The 21,144-nt window shown below is 43.2% G+C and overlaps 1 protein-coding gene across 2 annotated transcripts in view; it reads left to right on the top strand.

Annotated features, from left to right (window-relative positions):
* Tango6 (transport and golgi organization 6 homolog) overlaps positions 1-21,144 on the top strand; it is a 200,609-nt gene that overhangs the window by 155,674 nt on the left and 23,791 nt on the right. The window contains exons 17-18 of one of the 2 annotated variants that reach the window (XM_013503936.1): positions 4,283-4,396; positions 6,968-7,589. In XM_013503936.1, coding sequence (XP_013359390.1) covers positions 4,283-4,396; positions 6,968-7,228 — 375 coding nt within the window. In that variant the 3' untranslated portion in view covers positions 7,229-7,589. Of the gene's footprint in view, positions 1-4,282; positions 4,397-6,967; positions 7,590-21,144 lie in introns of those variants that run through there. The other variant, XM_005403579.2, reaches the window with a different exon arrangement.

Raw genomic sequence — 21,144 nt, 5'->3', positions numbered from 1 at the left:
TTAAAAAAAAAAAAGGGAATTTTAACTTGTCTTTGCAGCCTGAAGGAAATCTTCGTGAGCATTGGTCATGTGCCAGAAGTGCTAGAAGACACAATAAAGGACCCAGTATCATCCTCTCTGGAAATTTCCATACAGTGTGAAATAGACAGGGGACAGAGTGATGCTGTGGAGCAAGCTCAATGGGCTGAGGGAACACGGAGCTGGGAGCGTGTGTGCGACATGCCAGGGCATCAGGAAGGTTACACACGGATCAAATGCTAGCCAGGCAGAGGAAGAAGAAAAGAGTAATCTGTTTTGATACAAAGTTGAACCAACTAGTTCCCATAGTCTCCTCTGACATGATCCAGTCTGGGGCATGAGCCCCGCTCAGCTGCAGCACATGAGCATCGGAAGAAAGCTGCCTTAAGGTCGGGTGGTCCAGATCTGGGCACTGTCTGTGGTGCTGGCTGGTAGGGAGGGAACAGGAAGTGCAGGCTCAAACCCTTCCACAGTCTTCATCCTAGAAATTCAACTTTTTCTTCTCTGCTGATGTCAAGATTTAACCTGTTTAGGGAATATTATTATTCTTTCCTGGTTTCTCCTTGTTCTTGTCAAGATCTGTATTGCTCAAAACCAAATTTTGATAGGCTCTTTCATCTTTATCACTGTATATGAGAAGTAAATAGAATTGAAGTGAACCAAGGTGAGAGGCCTGTCCTCAGTTCAGCGAATAAAATGTGCCCCAGGTGACAAGTCCAAGGAGCAGTTTACTTTTATGCAGTGCCCAAAATTCCTCACACCTGAGCTTTGAGGCTTTCTACAAAGCTACCGCCTCTGATTCCAGTATATGATCTGAACTTATTACCAGTTTTGTCACTATTGGTGTAGGTTCCTAAGTGTCAGAGCTCATGCAGGATAAAGATATGTAGACTATTGAGATGAAGACTTGGCGGATGTTCTGGGAAATCCCGAGGAAGCTCAAGTAGCTGCCATGGTTTCTTTCCTGGCAGGTTGAGTGAGCTGAGCTCATAATAATTATTGGTTACACTGCTTTTGCTATTAAGGTTTCTTAGTTCACAGATGGTCTAGTTTCAGACAAGTTAGCAGACAGACCAAATTTTAACGAAGGAAGCTTTAGGAAGAGGGTAAAGATACGGTTGGAAAATTGAAGCCATGCTTCTTTGATACATAGCGCAACTCTGATATTTTCTTTCCTGGGATTTTTCAGTGTCATTTTTGGGAAATTTTAGCAGTTAGATTATCTTCATTTTTATAATTCTGATTATGCTTGATGTGTGCCAGCTCTTTGGGGAGTGTTCTTTCCTTATTTCTGTTAGTTCCTATGAAGTGTTAAATTCCTTAAACTCTTTAGTGTTTCTAAAGCAGCCATCATCTGCCTTTTGTATAGCTTTGAGAAATGGACATGATTTGTATGATTTAGCCAGCGTAGCATCATTTCTGAGAATAGGTACATTGACCCTCACGGCAGGTGTCATAAAAATCACACCGAATAGGTTTCTGCTCTCTGGGAGAACTTACAAATAGAGAGTAGAAATATTACACCAAAAAAAGAAAGAAACATTACACCAATTCATAAATTAGTAAAAACCTTACATCATCTACCTATCATTCCCCAAGGCTCTTAGGGATGGAAGGCAATATTGAGTATGTCCTTGGGGTTGGCGGTCAGAGTCGCTACGGAGTGACTTGTTCAGACTGTGTAGATGAAAGAGAGCAGCCTTGCATCCTCCCTGCGCCTAGTGTTAGGGTCTGACCCACTGGCCTGCAGGAGAGCTGGACATGGGTGTTTGATCTTGACCTCTATGTGGTGTCTACAAAAGCATATTAAAATCTTGGTGCCCTAAAAACATTTTGTACGACCATTCTGTATTTCCTGGGATTTGGTCCTGTCCTGGTAGAGCAGGTGTTTAAGGAAGATTTGTGAACCTCTGCTGTTCTCAGTGCTCTTCCTGATTATCTTGGGTGGCTCATTGCAGTGGACTTTGTATAATCTAACACATAAGGCACTAACAGCCAATAGCAAGCAGGAGATCATCCCAGCTGACCTCAGCAAGGCTCACAACAACCAGCTCCTCTCAGCTGTTCCTTCAAGGCAGCACAGGGATTCAGTAGACTAGGCCTTGAAGGGAAGGCCATTTTCTAGTCAGGATGTTTCTGCCTGGATATCCTGATTGTGGTACTAATACCTGACAGTCAGAATTGGCCTTCCACTGAGAGCTGAGGGAGAGTGTCCCACTTAGCATAGTGAAGCTAAGCAGAGGAGGCAAAAGCAGATACCAACAGGATTCTAGAGCAGGAAGTCTTATTCTGCTGAAGTAGAAGCATGAGCACCAAGCTAAATTCAAGGGAACAGGCAGAAGCTTGGGTGCCTGTGCTCGTGACATTACCCTGGGCAGCTTTAGGCATTAGTTATCGGACGAATGAGCTAAACTTTCTTGTGTCAAGAAAGACTCCAACCTAGCTCTAACTTGTTTCTCTGACTTCAGCTCTTACCTTGTAAATACTAAGCCTGAAAGTCGAGGTAGCTATTATATTGTTGCCTGTTTGGAGGTGACCCAAGGAATTCCTCTTAGGACTGAATTGCTTTTACTGTTAATGCCAGAGGCATGGAAGCCAGTGCTGGCCTCAGAGTCAGGGTCTCAGGTCAACAGCAGAAGCAGCTTCCTGGGTCTTATTGAAAAACAGCCCCCAGTGAGTTAAACTTCTCTCTTCCTTCGCAAGCTGCAAGTTTATCTAATAGATGGACAACTTGATTAAATGCCAGTGCATCACAGATGCAATTCTACTTAAAAACAAGCTCTTTCTTCTAATCTCTCTGCCATCGCTGATTAATTAGATACTTTGAACTATGCCCAACTGTTTGAAAGCTGTGAAAAATACAACCTGCATAGTTAAAATTTCTGTACAAGCTTATTTCCTCATTTGTGCCTGTATTCATCATTCTTTGAATATAATATGTATTTATACATGTTTCCAAATACACAATCTGGTTATTTTCTTACCATGGTTAGAAATCCTTCTATTACTGGCCAAAAAATATATGCACACAGAAAATTCAGTAACAAAAGTATCTGAGACACTGATTGAATAATTCAGATATACCTTTAGGTTATTACGGCTATCAGTCACATTTGCAAAAGTTTTTCTAGCTGGGTGTGGTAGTATACACCCGTAATCTCAGCACTCAAGAGGCTGAGGCAGGAAGGTTGCTATGAGTTGGAGGCTAGCCTAAACTACAAAGCAAGACCCTGTCTCAAAAAAAAAAAAAAAATTGTATGTTTTTCTTTTTAAATTTTGCATGAGTGGCTCAGAAAAGCTTGTTGTTGCCAGGTATGGTGACACACATCTGTAATCTCAGCACTCAGGAGACTGAGGCAGGAGGATCGTTGTGAGTTTTGAGACCAGCCTAGGCTACAAAGTGAGCTCAAGGCCAGCCTGAACTTAATAGCAAGATCCTGTCTCCAAAAGACAAAAAGAAAAAGAAAAAAGAAAAGCTTGTTGTTATTGTTAATGATATCTCTTTATTGAGATTTTGAAATGTATTTGTACCTAGCAAGAATCGGATAGTGATAGGGTACAGGGTATTAAAACACTTACTTTATAACATATAATTATTAGCTGTATACCTGGCACCATATTTTGCAAGGAATTTCTAGTCTTTTTTGTTATAACTATCTTTGAAAGTAACTGAGCACAAAAGACCCATTCCACAGATAAAGAGGCTCAGGATGGGAATTTCTCAGACTGGCTCCTGCTGACTTATGGGGTGGACATTAGATTATAAGACTAGGATATCTGGATGCGAGGAAGATCAGTGTGAATGTTCCTCTATTTCTATATTCCTGGGCTGAAACTTTTATTAGGGTACATTTGTATTCATGCCATGATCTCTGGGTCTGTATAGCTAAATCTCCATGGTCCTCGGTCCCTAGAAGCAGCTGTTTTGGACCATCCTTTCTTCCTTTGATTTAATGTCCCCAAAGTGGGACACAACAGGTTTTTTTTGAGTATATCTTTGAGCTTATCTTGCTTGAGATGGATGTTATACACATATATTCCTTGCTACTCTGATCTTCCTTCTGAATTCCAAACCAGATTTTTTCCTTCTCCAGAAAACCCAGGCTATATCTATCTCACCTTCTTCACTGAAGATGAGGAAGCTGTTCCACACTTTCTAACCCAAATTGCACTTAGCGAATGTGTAGTAAGTACAACACAGTTGAAAGGCTCCAGGTAACTGTGCAGTCCTGATTTTGATTGACTTCTTCGCTCGCCCTCCTAGGTGACAGCTTGTGTGATTGCCGTGGCTAAAACAGACGATGAAGTTCAAGTCCGCAGAGCTGCCATCCACGTGGTTGTGCTGCTGCTTCGGGGTCTCAGCCGGAAAGCTCCTGAGGTAGGTCAGCCCGTTCCCGTCTCCTCGTCTGTCTTCATTCTCCCTTTACCAGGGCAGGCGCAGAGCTTTTCCCTGGACGGTCTCATGCACGTGAACCAGCCAACAGGGCCTTGGTAGCAGGAAAACAGTACTGTGTGCACCTTCAGTAAAAGTCTGTGTCTCCTCTCTAACCTATTGGGCAACCACCCAGTACCTGCCACAGAAAAACCTGAGCACGTCTTTACAGATTGAGGCTCCGAATCCTGGCATTCTCCGAACAGGCAGGTTCCAAGGTGAGCTAGCTGGAACACATTAACCTGCCTGCGCTGCCTGAACTCTAATGACCTGCTCTCCCGGCTCATTTCATTGTTCCCGCTAACCTACTGAAAGCCTTCATTTAAGGTGTTTCCTTCCTAGCTCCAGATTCAATCCAGGAGATGCTCACTGCTGCATAAATTAAACTTTCGTCCTTCCTCAGGTGGGTGTAGCTGGATTTCCCCTGCCTGTATGGCCAACGCAGGAAGAAAATGGATATGTCCATATATGTGCTAAGAGTGAGTGATTCCTCAAAATGAATTTTCTTCTTGGTTTTATGGAAACTCATTCCCAGTTGACTTGAAATGAGAGTTTGCATTAATAATTCAATTCCTGGCATCCACAGCGATCATCTGTGGCTCACACATCAGTGTTTAACCGAGAGTTGGGGAAGCCGTGTAAGAGTGATGGTTTTGTCACCCCAAGGGCTTTATTCATGGTAGAATTTTACCGTATCAGGTTCCCAGTACCTGCTTCTACATGCATGGACTCTTAGTTATCCCTTCCTGCCCTGCACAGCCACAGTTCTCTATAACGGCAGCTAGGCCGTGGAACCTCCAAAAGGCCCCTTCCCTATTCTCTGCTCTCAGCAGCACTTCCCTCCCTTCTCATCCGCTTGTCTGGTTAAAATTTAGATTGGATGAGTTTATCTGGTATGAACATGTTCAGCTACAGAGAACTATAATGGCCTAAACAAGTAAGGATTTGTTTTTTTCTGCTAACACAGGAAATGCATAGAGAGGTGCTGTTTGTTAGTGGTTCGATATAAACAGAGCCGGTATTTCTATAATCCTCGTGGCCTTTGTCTCAGGGCTACAGGACAACTGCTGCAGCTGTGGCCATTATAACTAGCTTGAATGAATAAGAAAGAAGCTGGGAGAAGGACAGCCCTAGATACTTTTATGTCCTTTTTTGATGAACTAGAACCGTTTACCAGAACCCCCTAGCTAACATGTTTCATTGGGCAGAACTGTCTCACATAATTAGTTCTCACTGCAAGAGAACCTGACGGTGTATTTAGCTGGTGCATTGCTGTTCTGAACAAAACTGAATTTTAGTTAGCAAGAAGAGGTCAGGAAATGGGTACTAGGGAGCTGACTAATAGGGACACAAAGGAGAATGAGAAAGAATGACGTGGCTGATGTGAGGACTTCTGTAGAGATAGAATTGCTTTGTAACTGTGAGCTCTCACCTGGAGGCATTGGAGGCTCGAGATTATTATCTAGGATTTTGACGGGAATAGGGAATAGGGGTCATATAGATCATAACTTGATAATTCATATAATTACGTGAACTGCTATAGGACACACACTGTTCTTGTTAAAAATCTGCTGTATAAGAAAGAGGGAGTCAAGAAAAGCCAGGCATGGTGGTGCACACGTGTAATCCCAGCACTCAGGAGGCTGAGGCAGGAGGATTGTTGTGAATTCAAGACGTGCCTGGGCTACAAAGGGAGCTCAAAGCCAGCCTGAACTGCATAGTGAGACGCGATCTCAAAAAGAAAAAAAAAAAAAGAAGTCAAGAAAGATGAGGGGTTTTCAATCCATCATTAAGAGCTACACAACTCTTGGTAAATGTATCATTGTATCATTGTTATGTAAGTCATTAACAACTAGGGAAACTTGTTGAGAAGAGTACAAGGGACTCTACTATCTGCAGCTTTTTTGTAAGTCAAATTATTTCAAAATTAAAATTTATTAAAGAATATAAATTATAACACTATTAAAGAAATTTGTAAGACTTTGGGGCTGGGCTGTATAGCTCAGTGATAGAGCACACGCTTAGTGTGCACACGGCCCTGGGTTCAATCTTCAGCACCAAAAAAACCCGCTGTAAGTGCGCACATCCTTACTGAGTGAGAGTGAGAGCACGTGTGTGTTGAGGGGGAGCAGTTCCTTACGCATACAGAGGAGAGCAAAAATGTTTGATTAGCAAAGTGGGGGAAGAAATACGAAGAAGCTCTATACAGATTTCTCACATCTGTCTATAGCAAGTGAAAGCAACACTGCTTGTCTCACCAGTACTAAAATAATTTGGGGCTGCGGAAGATTTTTGTCACTTTCAAAAAAGTTTGTGAATGAAAAACCTCCCTCATGTTCTCTAAACCACCTCTAGTCTGCACTCCCTGAAACATAAATTGCTCTTACTCAGTGAAAAAAAAAAAAGGAAATGGGATGGGACGAGGGTGTGATAATCAGGGACACTTTAATGGAAAACGGAGGTAACCACAAGGCTTTCAATCTTGGATTTCTCTTTATAGTTCTGTTTTATCCCTAGGAACAGCTGAAATGGAAATGCTGCTTTGTCAATGAGGTGGGTGTGTGTGCGTGCGTGCGTGCGCGCGTGCGTGTATATATTTTCCTTCTAATCACCACCTTTCAAGCTATAGGGTGCCAAAAGCTAATACTCGGTTTCAGTGAATTTTCTGGTACTTGTGGATGTGCTGGTCAAGGACCTTTGCAGTCATGGCAGCTTGAAAGGGAAGTAGAAGAGAGAGGTTGGAATCAAGGAGAAGACATCAGCAGCCCCAACTCATAAGGTAGTTTTTACCCCTTTCCCATTTTAGCCAGATTTTATGTAATCAACATGGTATCCACAACGAAGAGAAATCCCCCAAACACTTCTGAGGAACCTGTTTTCTCTGCTGAGCCTTATCTTAGCCTGATTGTTCTGTAACTTGAAGTTTAGTTGAAAACCAGAAGGAACTTTCTTTAAACCCATTCTACCTTACCCTTGCTGAAAAATAAAATAAATTTACTAGGAATACCCAGAAGAGGAAACATGTCCAGACCTGCCTTTTGTGTTGGCCTCAGAGTTAAGGATAGGCCCTTCTCAACACTAAAAAAGTGACCTAAGCGATAGAACAAATGGTGCGTGTCCCTTTGCTCTACAAGTTGTTTGGTTGGTTGGTTTTTTTTTTTCCTTTGGTCTTTTTGAGGCAAGGTTCACTATGCAGTCCAGGCTGTCCTTAGCTCACTTTGTAGCCCAGGTTGGTCTCAAACTCAAAATGATCCTCCTGCCTCAGCCTCCCGAGTGCTGGCATTATAGGCATGCACCACCATGCTTGGCTTAACAAGTTTGATTTTTGTACCATAACATTCTATTTATTATAAATGTTTAGGGCGTGGGGTATAGCTCAGCAGCACAGCCTGGCAAGTACAAGGTCCTGAGTTCGATTCCTGGTACAAAAAAATGTCTAGAACATTTATTCATAAATGTGTTCCAAAAACAATAATCGGGCACCAATAGTTGAACACTAGCCTTTCAGACTGGCTGTCCAGGTACTGTCTGTCAAGTTTGGACATAAATGAGCAACAACCAGGTCAGGGATTTAGCTCAGTGGCGCAGCTCCTGCCTGGCAAGCATAAGGTCCTGAGTTCGATTCCTGGTACCAAAAAGACCCCCAAAAACTTAGAAAACCCTTCTGTTAGCGCCTGCTTGGCAAGTGCAACGTCGTGAGTTCTCTTCCTGGTACCGGGGAAAAAAACAAAAAAAAAAACAAAAAGCCAAAAAAATGAGCAACAACCTGAAATCACTGGAAAGGATTTAGAAGCAGGCAGATTCTGAAGGGGAGGCCGTGCTTAGAGAGGTGATATACACTGTGAGCTCCCATTTTCCTGGATTTTAACCTCCAGGCAAGTGTAAAAGGCTATTTGGCAAGGAATGCAACACAACAGGAGCCCTGAGTCTCTCTGACCTGGGGAACCAGAAGATAGAATCTGGGAAAACCACAGGAGAAAGAGGAGCAATGCTAGAAGAGAAAGATCCTGAGAGAGGGTTCACAAATGCTCCCTGCATCTCTGTGTATCAAGGAAGATAGCTGCTTGCTTAAAAATGAAACCAAGCCCCGCATGGTGGCACATGCTTGTAATCACAGTATTTAGGAGGCCGAAGCAGAAGGATCACCACAAGATCAAGGCCAACCTGAGCTACATAGCAAGACTCTGTCTTAAAAAACTGAAAAGCATCCCGGCGTGGTGGCGCATACCTGTAATCACAGCTCTCGGGAGGCTGAGGCAGGAGGATCATTGTGAATTTGAGATCAGCCTGGGCTACAAAGTGAGCTCAAGGCCAGCCTGAACTGCATAGCGAGACCCTGTCTCAAAAAGAAAAAATTAAAAATAAAATCCTACAGTTGAAAAAAAAAACTAAAAAGCAAAAACAGGGACAGGGGATGTGACTGGCACAGCACTTGTCTGGCGTGCAAAAGGCCCTGGGTTTAGTCTCTAGCATCAAGAGAGACAGAAAGACAGAGAAAAGAAGGAAATACCTACTGGAGAACAGAATCCACAATTTCCATAATTTAACATTTACAATATTTAGGATATAATACAAAATTATATAACATAGGAAAAACCAGGAAAATAGAATATATTCTCAAGAGAAAACCAACTGAGACCAACCCCAAAATAATACTGACATTGGGATTATCAAAGGTTTAAAAGTAGATATTATAATTGTCAATAAAGTAAAGGAAAGATATTCCTGCAGTTAGTAAAAAGGAAATCTCAAAAACCAGAAATGATACAAATAATAAAGAGCCCAGTAAAAGTTCTAGAACTAAAAAATATGATTTCTGAATTAAAAAAAAAAAAAACTGGAAATATAAGCAGAAAGGAAAAAAACAAAAAAAAAGAATTGAAGATAGAATAACTCAAGATCAAAATGGACCAAATGGCTGTTAAAACAGAAACACTTAATGTGCTGTAATATAAAATAGGTAAAACTCTTGAAGACATAGGTTTAGACAAAACCTCAAATGCAGAAGAAATAACACCAAGAATCAACAAATGAGATCATATCAAATTAAAAAGCTTCTGCATAGCAAAGGAAACAGACAACAGAGTGAAGAGACAACCTACAGAATGAGTTGATGATAGCCATTCTTTCTGGAGTAAGATGGTATCTTCATCTCTCTCTCTGTTTTTTTTTTTTCTTTTCTTTCTTTTTTTGTCTTTTTGAGACAAGGTCTCGCTGTGCAGCTCAGGCTGGCCTTGAGCTCACTTTGTAGCCCACGCTGGTCTCCAACTCGCAATCATCCTCCTGCCTCAGCCTCCCGAGTGCTGGGATTACAGGTGTGCGCACCACACCCAGGCGTAGTAAGATGGTATCTCAGTGTTTTAATTTGCAGCTATAAGAGAAACCCTACAACATTTAAGCTTTCGTGTCTGTTTTGCCAGCTATTCCTCAGATAGAGGACTAACACCTAGAATATATAAAGAACTCAAGGGCTGGGGATTTAGCTCAGCGGCAAAAGCGCCTGCCTGGCAAGCGCAAGGTCGTGAGTTCGGTTCCCAGTACCGGAGAAAAACCAAAAAAAAAAAAAAAAAAAAAAAGAACTCAAAAATTTAGACCTCGCCCCCCCCAAAAAAGACCCGGTTAACAAATGAGGAACCAAAATGAATAGACACTTCTCCAAGGATGTACAAACAACCAATGCCTATGTGACAAAATGTTCAACAACATTTGAGAAATGCAAATTAAAACAACGTTGAGATACCATCTTACTATGCCAGGTGTGGTGGCCCACGCCTGTAATCCCAGCACTCAGGAGGCTGAGGCAGAGGGATCGTTGGGAGTTGGAGATCAGCCTGGGCTACAAAGTGAGCTCAAGGCCAGCCTGAGCTGCATAGTGAGACCCCGTCTCAAAAAGACAAAAAAAAGAAAACAAACAAACAAACAAATAAAAATATTTAGGGCCGGGTATATAGCTCAGCAGCCTAAGCGGCTGCCTGGCAAGCCCAAGGTCTTGAGTTCAATTCCTGGCCCCCTCCTCCTGCAAAAAAGAAAAGAAAGCAAACAAATAAAAAAAACAAAAAAAAAGAGAGAGAGATACCATCTTACTCTAGAAAGAATGGCTATCATCAAGAAATCAAATAATAACAAATACTCTTGAGGCTTCAAGGAAAAAGGAACTCTTCTATATTGTTGGTGGGAATGTAAACTAGTAACAACCACTATGGACATCAGTATGGAGACCCTTCAAAAAACTAAAGATAAACCCAGCTGTTTCCTTTCTGGGTTCCCCAAAGTACACCATATTACGTTGACACATGCATAGCTATGTTTATAGCAGCACAATTTATAATATCTAAATCTTGGAAACATCCTATATGCCCATCAGCAAGTGAATGGATTTCAGAAATGCAATATTGGTACCCAGAAAATGCAATATTTGTACACAATGAAATACTATTCTGCCATAAAGAAAGATAAACTTGAGACATTCATAGGTAAATGAATGTCATAGAGATCATAATATTAAGTGAAATAAAGCAGACACACAAGCTTAAATGTATGGATTCTCTTATATGAAAAACCCAAAATATAAAGAGCAAAATAGAAGGTAGATAATAGGAAATAGGGAGATCTTTTTCAAATGGGAAGGGAAACAAGAGATGGAGAGAAAAGGGAGGGGAAAGGGACAGAAAAAAGTGGAAATAGAGCTCTTGCAAATGGAACAGGAAACAAGATTTGGAAGGAGCAGGGATGGGTGGGAGGGGTAGGGGACAAGAAAAGAATTAAGATGTGTTATGTACAAGTACCAACTTTCCACAATATACTAATAAAGAAATAAAAACTTTTTTTTTTTCATTTTTTTTCTGGTACCGGGAATCAAACTCACGACCTCGCGCTTGCCAGGCAGGTGATGTGCCGCTGAGCTAAATCCCCAGCCCCTTAAAAACTATTTTTTGGCGGGGTGTGGTGGCACACGCCTGTAATCCCAGCACTAGGAAGGCTGAGGCAGGAGGATCGTCATGAGCTACAAAGTGAGCTCAAGGCCAGCCTGAACTGCATAGCAAGACCCTGTCTCAAAAAGACCAAAAAAAAGGATCTTAACATTATGTTCATGTCTTCAAAAATAAGCAAAACCTGGTAGCATCTTCAAGGGCAAGCGTTTGGGATTAGTAATTAATTGATGTCAGGTTCTGAGCCAGGCCAAACCCCAGCCATAATCCTAGCTGGATTTTCTAAAATTCTTTCTATAGCCGGGCGTGGTGGCACACGCCTGTAATCCCAGCACTTCGGAGGCTGAGGCAGGAGGATCGTTGGAAGTTCAAGACCAGCCTGGGCTACAGAGGGAGCTCAAGGCCAGCCTGAACCCTGTCTCAAAAACACACACAAAAAAAAAAAAAGAAAGAAAGAAATACTTTCTGTTGAGCCCATTATTAGACTCTGGTGGCAGAGTCTCTTCCTCTTACATTGTGACTGATAGGCTCAGTAACATTGCCAGTGCTGGAGAGTGTGGGTGTTTACAGGGTTGACATTGTAAGACCGGGCATCTAATAAAAATTTATCCTTTTAGTCTGTAGACGTGGGTCAGTGATAACTTGAATCAATTCTCGGTGCCCCCCTCCAAATCAGCCTTTGTTGGACGTTGTTCAGTGTAATGGGAAACAGGAGCAAAGAAGGATTTAAGAATATATTGTAGGGGCTGGGGATTTAGCTCAGCAGCAAAGCACCTGCCTGGCAAGTGCAAGGTCTGAGTTCGATTCCCGGTACCGGAATAAAAAAAAAAGAATATATTGTAAGCTTACAAATTGTCTCTTATCCCAGACCCTTTCCTTATGCTCACTCTTAGACATCCTAATTGCAGTATCTCCATTTCTGTGAGAGAGAAGGCAAACCATAACTTTAAAAAAAGCGGGGGGGCTGGGGATTTAGCTCAGCGGCACAGCGCCTGCCTGGCAAGCGCGAGGTCGTGAGTTCAATTCCCGGTACTGGAAAAAAACAACAAAAAAAAGAATTTGCAGTGAAGCGCCACGTTTTAATTGCAGAAGGTGCTCATGGTCCATTCAGAAGACTTAGTGTCTGTGTCCCATTTTCACCTGTGCCTGTCTGCCCAGCGTGAATAGGAAGTAGGATGTGGCACACGATCTTTGACCTGGCACAAAGGGCAAGTTTTAAGCAAACAGACCCGAATGAAAAATACCCTTCCTTGTACTGGTTTTGTCTTTTCCTGGTAGTTATTTTGACATTTGGCACATTTTATTCCGTGGGCGCAGTAAAAGCGCCATCTAGTCCTTCCCAGAGTGACTTCCATAGACACCGACTGCTGTTCTGAGCAGAGAGAAGGCTCTGTGCGGGGAGCAGTGGAGGGAACATTTGTATAAAAATGACTGGGGAGGCCTGGTGTGGTGGCGCACACCCGTAATCCCAGCCCTCGGGAGGCTGAGGCAGGAGGATCGTTGCAAGTTCGAGACCAGTCTGGGCTACAAAGTGAGCTCAAGATCAGTTTGGTTTTTAGGTTTTTGGGGGGGTTTTTTTTGGTCTTTTTGAGACGGGGTCTCACTGTGCAGTTCAGGCTGGCCTTGAGCTCACTTTGTAGCCCAGGCTGATCTCAAATTCACAATGATCCTCTTGTCTCAGCCTCCCAAGTGCTGGAATTACAGGCATGCGCCACCACACCCGGCTCAAGACCAGCTTGAACTTCATAGTGAGACCCCGTCTCAAAAAAAAAAAAAGAAAGACTGGGGTCCAGGTAATACAGATTCCTCTGGAACCCTTGAAAAAGTGGTTTAGGACAGCCCTTCCAGAAGTGGTATGTAAGAACATTTCCCATTCCTAGAACCATGAAGCTACAGCCAGTGGACTGGGACAGCACTCTGTACTAACTCCTGCTACTGGGCAGAACTTGAATGTGTACAGGGTCAGTATTGTTAATACCAGGCCCTTCGTGAGAACTCAGCCTTTGTTGGACATTATTAGAATTTAAAAATACAGCGTGAGTGAATCTCAGCACTCTGGGAGAGACTGAGGCAGGAGGACCATGAGTTTGAGCCCAGCCTGGGCATCTTAGCAACCCACAAGATCATGTCTCAAAAACTTTTGTAAAAGAGCTAGGGCTGTAGTTCAGCATGAAGACCCTGGGTTCAATCCTGGTACCTCTGTCTGTCTGTCTATATATCAATCATGAATTTCCTCTTACACCCAAACACTTCCCTCTTTACATACTCTTAGACATCCTAATTACTATTGCTCTGTTTCATTCTTCAAAGGAAAAACCCTTAGGCCTTATTAGTTTCCCAGAGCTGCCATTACAAAGTACTGCAAACTAGACGTCTTATAACAACAAAAGTTTACTATCTCCTAGTTCTGGAGAATAGAAGCCCAAAATCAAGCTGTCCACAGGGCCAGACTCCCTCTGAAACCTGTAGGGAAATTCTTCCTCGTCTGTCTGAGCTTCTGGTGGTCTGCTGCAGCCCCTGGGGTTTATTGTTTGTGTCTGTGCACTTCTGTCTCTGCCTTTGTCAACTCCTGCACTCGCCCATGTGTTTCTTTTTTTTGCAGCGGGGAGGGGTGAGACAGGTCTCCCTATGCAGTTCAGGCAGGCCTTGAGCTCACTCTGTAGCCCACGCTGGTCTCGAACTCACAATCCTCCTGCCTCAGCCTCCCAAATACTGGGATTACAGACGTGCACCACCATGCCCAGCTCGCCCATGTGTTTCTGTGCATGAATGTCTTATAAGGACATTGGTCACGTTGGGACTCTGTTATGACCTTATCATAGCCCCATGTGTCTTCATCACAGTGACCATATTCATGTAAAAATACACAACAGCCATAGATTTAATTTCCCATACAGAGAATATTTAAAGTGACATTCTAGTCAGTTGGTTAGAAACTTGTACAAAATTCTAGTTTCTGTTTAGCCATATGCTTTTTTTCTTTAATAGTGAGTTCTCATTGCTTCTTTTTTTTTTTTTTTTTTTTAGTTTTTGAGATAGAGTTTCACTGTGCAGTTCAGGCTGGTCTCGAACTCACTTTGTAGCCCAGACTGGCCTTGAACTCACAGAAATCCTCCCTTATCAGCCTCCCAAATGCTGGACGCACCCCTGCGCCTGGCCCTCATTGCTTCTTTGAGTCAAGATTTTGCCAAAAAGAGAAAAAAAAAAAAAGACTTTGGCAAAAAGTTGTGATGGCTCTTTACACCTGTTACACATATTTAGTATTTAAAAGTTTGTCTTATTCTGTTTTATCTCAAGCTCAACTTACTTTGCTATCTTCTACTTCCAAAGTCAGTCAGACCACAAGCACAGCTTTTCAAATGCTTATTCCCACACATTAAAAACTGAATGTTGGCAGACGTGGTTTCACAAGCCTGGAATCCCAGCGCTTGGGAAGCTGAGGTAGGAGGATCTTTGTGAGTTGAGGCCAGCCTGGGCTACAAAGTGAGCCCATGGCCAGCCTGAACTGCATAGTGAGAACCTGTCTCAAAAAGATAGATAGATAAATAAATAAATAAACTGTGAAAAAATAAATAAAAATGAATGTTTAGTCATTAATGAATGCCTGTTTTTCCAAGGAACTCTACTATCTGTCAAAGACAAGATTTGTATATAGGATAGCAACTGAGAAGTCATACTTTTAAGCCCTTGAGTTAAAGAGGATTTATAGCTAGAGACACATTTGTCAGAGGAATATTTGTCTCAGGAACTGAGCCAGAAGCCGAGAGGGCAGGGCTGGAAAGGTGTCAGGAGGGGAATGGTGCCAGGCTGGGAGCAGATACAACCTGAGGGAAGGTGGTGAACTGGAGAGAGTTTGGGTCAAGGCCAGGCAGACGGGCCGTGGTCTGCGGAGCCACTGGGGCTGGCCCAGAAGGATGTGAATCGATTGTGTCTTCGTCAGCTGCACCAGAGCCTCCTGTTCCCCCCATCTTGTGTTTTATTTTTTCCTCAATTTCTTAAATTGAGATATAATTCATATGTCATAAAATTCACCCTTTTGAAAATTTTTACTCTGATGAAAAATTCATCACTTCCGTATATTCATAAAGTGGTGCACCCGTCACCGCCACCTAATTGCAGAACATCTTCGTCAGCCCGAAATGAAACCCCCGTGTAGGAAGGTGGAGCACTGTGACTTTCAGGATCCTTGACACCATCTCCATCTCTGCTTTTCCCACACGACCCCTGACTCTTCACATCTAACACTCAGATTCCTTCTGTGGCCCCAAACACAAAAATTCTAGGGGAGGGACTTAACGTTCCAGCTAAGATTGCAGGGCCATCTCCACGTCAGCCAACATGGCTGGGCCAGCGGGAGGATGTGGGGTTGCTGGTTTGTGTACAGTCATGCTCAGCCTCCACGATAGCCTTTGGGAGAGCTGAGGCTGGATCAGTGCCTAGGACCCTGGGAGAGCTCCGTAAATTTCCTCAGCAGTAACTTAGTCACATCTATATGATGTTGATGATAGATGTGAGAAATAAAAGATTAGGACTCAATACTTTGTTGTGACTGCTAAACTATACATTTGCTGGGCAGCCAGGCATGGTGGCACATGCCTATAATCCCAACACTTGGGAGGCTGAGGCAGGAGGATTTTTTTTTTTGCAAAGTTTATTTTTTGGTACTGGGAGTTGAACTCAGGACCTTGCTCTTGACAGCCAGGTGCTGTGCCACTGAGCTATATCCCCAGCCCCAAGGCAGGAGGATCATTGTGAATTCGAGACCAGCTTGGGCTACAAAGTGAGCTCAAGGCCAGCCTGCACTGCATAGCAAGACCCTGTCTCAAAAAAAAAAAAAATTTTTAAAATAAAAAATAAATTTGCTGGGCATGGTGGTGTACACCTGTAATCCCAGCACTTGGGAGGCTAAGGCAGGAGGATCACTGTGAGTTTGAGGCCATCCTGGTATACATAGTGAACTCAAGGCCAGCCTGAACTCACAGTGAAACCCTTTAAAAAAAAAAAAAAAAAACACTAAATTTTCAGCCTCCTCCAGTGATAGCATAAATGATAGTTTGGGAGCGCTGACATTTCTGCCTCTCCTGCATAGTCATTTAGGTAGATATCCATATGTTAGGCCTTGGTTTGTCTTCCCCTTCTGCTTCAGACTTAAGATACTTTCTTTTCTGTTTATTTATTTATTTTGGTCTTTTTGAGACAGGGTCTCACTATGCAGTTCAGGCTGGCCTTGAGCTCACTTTGTAGCCCAGGCTGGCCTTGAACTCACAACGATCCTCCTGCCTCAGCCTTGTGAGTGCTGGGATTATAGGTGTGCGCCACCACACCTGACAATACTTTCTTTTCTGTAGGGTAGCTTTCTCCTTATCCTTCTTATTCTGTTTTAAGATGGTCAAGAGTCTTTTATGTAGACTTTTTTTTTTTTTGTACCAGGAATCGAACTCTGGACCTTACACTTGCCAGGCAGGCGCTTATGCCACTGAGCTATATCCCTGGCCCTATGTAGACATTTAAAATTAAAGATTTTTAGAATGTCGGAGTAGAAGAGACCTTATAGACATTTATTTATTTATTTATTTATTTATTTATTTATTTGTCTTTTTGAGACAGGGTCTCACTATGCAGTTCAGGCTGGCTTTGAGCTCACTTTGTATCCCAGGCTGGTCTTGAACTCGCAATGATCCTCCTGCCTCAGCCTCCCGAGTGCTAGGATTACAGGCGTGCGCCACCATGCCTAGCGACATTTAAATTTAATGTATCACAGAAATTCCCCCTGACATGCTAACCTCATGAGTGTCTCCTTTTGAAATAAGGTGTTTGTTGTCAGATCGCTTTGGAAAGTGCTTGCTGCAAGCAGCGTCTGTTCCCTTCTTGGAAATTCAGTGCATGTTAGCCTTTGATGTCCTATAGCAAAGGAAACTACCAATTTTCTAAATTAATTTACTAAGGAGCCCTTTTGCCATTATAAGCATGCTAAGTAATAATGTTCCATGGAACATACTTTGGGAAAGTATCCCGCTATTTTATTTTATGAATGGGGAAACTAAAGCTCATGAGGACACTGTGGATACAACTCACTTTCCAAGGCTAATGCCAGAATTAGCACTCATTTGCAGTCACTGACCAGCGCAAGCTTAGTATCTTCCCCTCTTGTCCTTGTTTAATTTACGCATTCGTCTGGAACAAGGTTTGTCATATTACTCAGGGTATCTTACGTAACATTATTAAGGTGATTCAGTGCACAGATTAAACACCAGGTTTGAATAAGTCTACTCCGTCAGCCCCCTTTCTTTGGATCAGACCCAGTGAGCTTTTGTTATAACCAATTATTTCAGCAAATACTTTGTAGTGCTCCCTTTATCCTGCTAAAATGAATAGCATCTTAACTTGCATGCCTATTTTCAAATCAATATAATGCCTCAAGTATAATATCAAGAAATAAAAATAGAGTTGATAGTAAAGTAACACGTTTTAGTTTGTGACTGTCTAGGCCAGCTCTAATACATAATGAGCGAGCTGTTCAGTTGCTCTCTTATATAGAATCACCATGCATGTATCTGCTACCATACCTACTGGTTCAGATGTCTTTTTTTTTTTTTTTTTTTTTTTTTGTCTTTTTGAGACGGGGTCTCACTATGCAGTTCAGGCTGGCCTTGAGCTCACTTTGTAGCCCAGGCTGGTCTCAACTCACAACGATCCTCCTGCCTCAGCCTCCCAAGTGCCTGGTTTACAGGTGTGTGCCACCATGCCCAGCTCAGACAACTTATATTTGCAACTCAGAAGTACTATGAATGACATGGAGTAGACTGCTTTTCTACAATGGCAAACAGCTCTCGGTAAAATTCCAAACAGATCTAAACATTATCTCAGCTTATATGGGAGTTGCATTCTTAACAAAATTCATGAGTTTCTGGGGTACATTGGGCTGGAGGTGTAGCTTGATGGTAGAGTGCTTGCCTAACATGTGGATTCCATCTGACACTAAAAAAAAAATTCAGTGTATTTTAAAACACCTAAAACATTTATTGATATGTACTATATGACAGCACTTATATCTGAGTGTTTTATGTGAATTAATTCATTTAATCCTCATAATAGTCCTATTTAGTTATGATTAATACCCCCATCTTAAACATAAGGAAGCTAGTACAAAAGATGCGCAACTCACCAGGCGTGGTGGCACATGCCTGTAATCCCAGCACTCAGGAGGCTGAGGCAGGAGGATCATTGCGAGTTTGAGACCACCGTGAGCTACAAAGTGAGCTCAAGGCCAGCCTGAACTTCATAGTAAGACCCTGTCTCAAAAAAGACAAAAAAAAAAAAAAATGTAAATAAAGATGCACAACTGTCTAGCAGCTCTCAAGTGACAGAGCGGTGATGAATCCAGTCACCCTAGCTTAGCTCACCTCACATCATCCCTGTCCTCTGAAGGACTCAGAAAGTGAAGTGCCAGACAGTTCCTGCTCAAATCGTGGCTAACAGAGGTCTGCTTCATATCCTGGAAGCCATCATATCCAAAAGAAAGACCGGCCAAACAACTTCTTTACAGCATATTTGCTGTCTGCCCAGGAGAATGATGGAAGAATAATTGGAGAATATGTGGGCTGCATTAAACGCGGGTGCCCAGACCTCCAGGACCCATCAGCAGCTCTTCAGAGAGCAGAGACAAGAAACAACCTGACTTTTTTGCCCATCCTCATGTTCCACTCTCGCTTGCCAAAGCCAATAGTCCGGCCACTGACTACGCAGCCCAGCACCTTCCCATGACATACACAGAACTAGGAGAGAGAGGGCAGAGAGAAACCAAATCCCTTCCGAGCTGCCAGGTTGAGGAAAACCTTGCAGCTTTTCCTCCTGCCCTACAGGCTGACTCGGGCCCTTCTCCTTCAGAGAGTGATTACACTGACTATCTGATGGGCCCCTGGGCTGCAGAACCCTTTTATCTTTGCTTCGTCCTTTGAAGGGAGAGGCACACCCTCCTTGGGGTGACAGGAGATGACCCGCTAGACGGGTGCTCTGGAGTCTGTTACAGCTCATTGCTCACCACGCATGCTTTGTTTGCTCATGGCAGGTGTGCTGCAAATAATTCCATGGCCTCCAATGTTGGGTACTTAATAATAATACTGCTGACATTTATTAAGGGATTCCTGTATGCCACTGTGCTCTGCACATTCATTATCATCCTGAGTCCTCCTAACAGCCCCAGGAGATAAATATGCTTATTCAGTCTATTTACAAATAAGACTATTGAGGCCCAGAAAGTTTACGTGCAGCTACTCAGGTCACACAGCCAGCGAGAGGCAGAACTTACGGCCACCCCCGCTGTCTTGCTGCCAGCTTGACTGTTCTGCAAGGACTCATTAGAACTGATGCGAGGCTGTGCTTGAGGAGGGGGTGACCTGTCCCAGGCACACCGGGTTCTTCAGACTTCTGTCCTTTACCCCTGAGCTTTCTTCTCTCGGATGCTCCTGAGTTGACCCCTGTTCAGTTTTTCAGGATGGTAAGGGAACGTGGGCCAGACACGTCTCCCTCAAGTGCTAACTTGCTGAGGTCCAGGCCTGGCTAGTGTTTTTTCATTGCTTCTTGTGAGCCATAAGACAGAAACCAGACTGATTGCAAAACGTACAAGGCCCTTCAAACTGTGAACCCCACGTTTCCTATTTCTTCCGCTCCCGTACTTCCCCTCAGAGCCCTAAGGCCCTCCTGGAAGCCCCATACTAATCTGCCTCCATGTCTTGGTCCGTAAATTTCTGATGCCTTAAATGCCTTCCACGTCCCCACCTATCCATGTGATAAACGTGCGCTTATGCTTTGGAGCTCCCCTTAAATGTTGTACTCTGTGTGAAAAACCAGTCCAGCCTTTCCAGACACAGTGAGTCCTCGCTTTCCCTGTTAGCTCAGGATTAGAGTAGACGCTGCAGCAGTCAGTCCACATAGCTGTGTCAGCAGGAAGCTGTGGGCCCACACTTCCTTTTTACCCCATGAGGGAAGGACAGAATGGGTGAAATCATTTCTGTCAGAGACATGGACTCTTCTCTTGAATTTCTGTATGCCTGCCTTCGCAGTAAATAGACATCTCAGATCTTCCACTGGAAAATTTGGGACTTCCAAACTCCTCCAGTGTACAGGTTTCCTAAGAACTGGTATTGTCGGAACAAGTTCTTCTAAGAGGGAAGTTTTGCTTCTCTTTCTTCCATACTTGGAAACACCTACAGTTCTTTGCTTTGTTTTTGTTTTGTTTTGGTTTAGTTGGGGTGCAGATATGCTTTCCTCAAATCAGCTAGAAGAAGGAATCCTGAGGCAGAGTGACAGAATAAATACTGGGATTTGGTTTGGTTTGGTTTGGTTTGATTGTAGTTTGTTTGGTTCTGGTTTTTTTGAGACAGGGTCGCACTGTGTAGTTCAGGCTAGATTTGAACTCACTATGTAGCCCAGGCTGGTCTCAAACTCACAGTGATCCTCCTGCCTCAGCCTCCGGAGTGCTAGGATTACAGGCGTGTACCACCATCCCAGGCTTGTTTGTTCTTGAGGCAGGGTCTCACTGTGTAGTTCAGGCTGGCCTTGAACTTGTGCTAATCCTTCCGCCTCAGCCTCCAGAGTGCTAGGTTTACAGGCATGTGCTACTATGCCCAGATGTGACAGAATGAATATTGATGTGCAGCCAGAATTGATCAGGATTTCAGAATCTGACTTCTCTTTTTTTTTTTTTTTTTTTTTTTTTTTCTCCGGTACCGGGGCAGAGGGCAGTTGCCAGCTTTCTTGGGGGTC

Source organism: Chinchilla lanigera, unplaced genomic scaffold (assembly GCF_000276665.1).
Source record: "Chinchilla lanigera isolate Chin_1 unplaced genomic scaffold, ChiLan1.0 scaffold00083, whole genome shotgun sequence".
NCBI classification, from domain to species: Eukaryota; Metazoa; Chordata; class Mammalia; order Rodentia; family Chinchillidae; genus Chinchilla; species Chinchilla lanigera.
The sequence above is the reverse complement of the archived record's forward strand: the minus strand, read 5'-3'. Positions and strand labels throughout refer to the sequence as shown.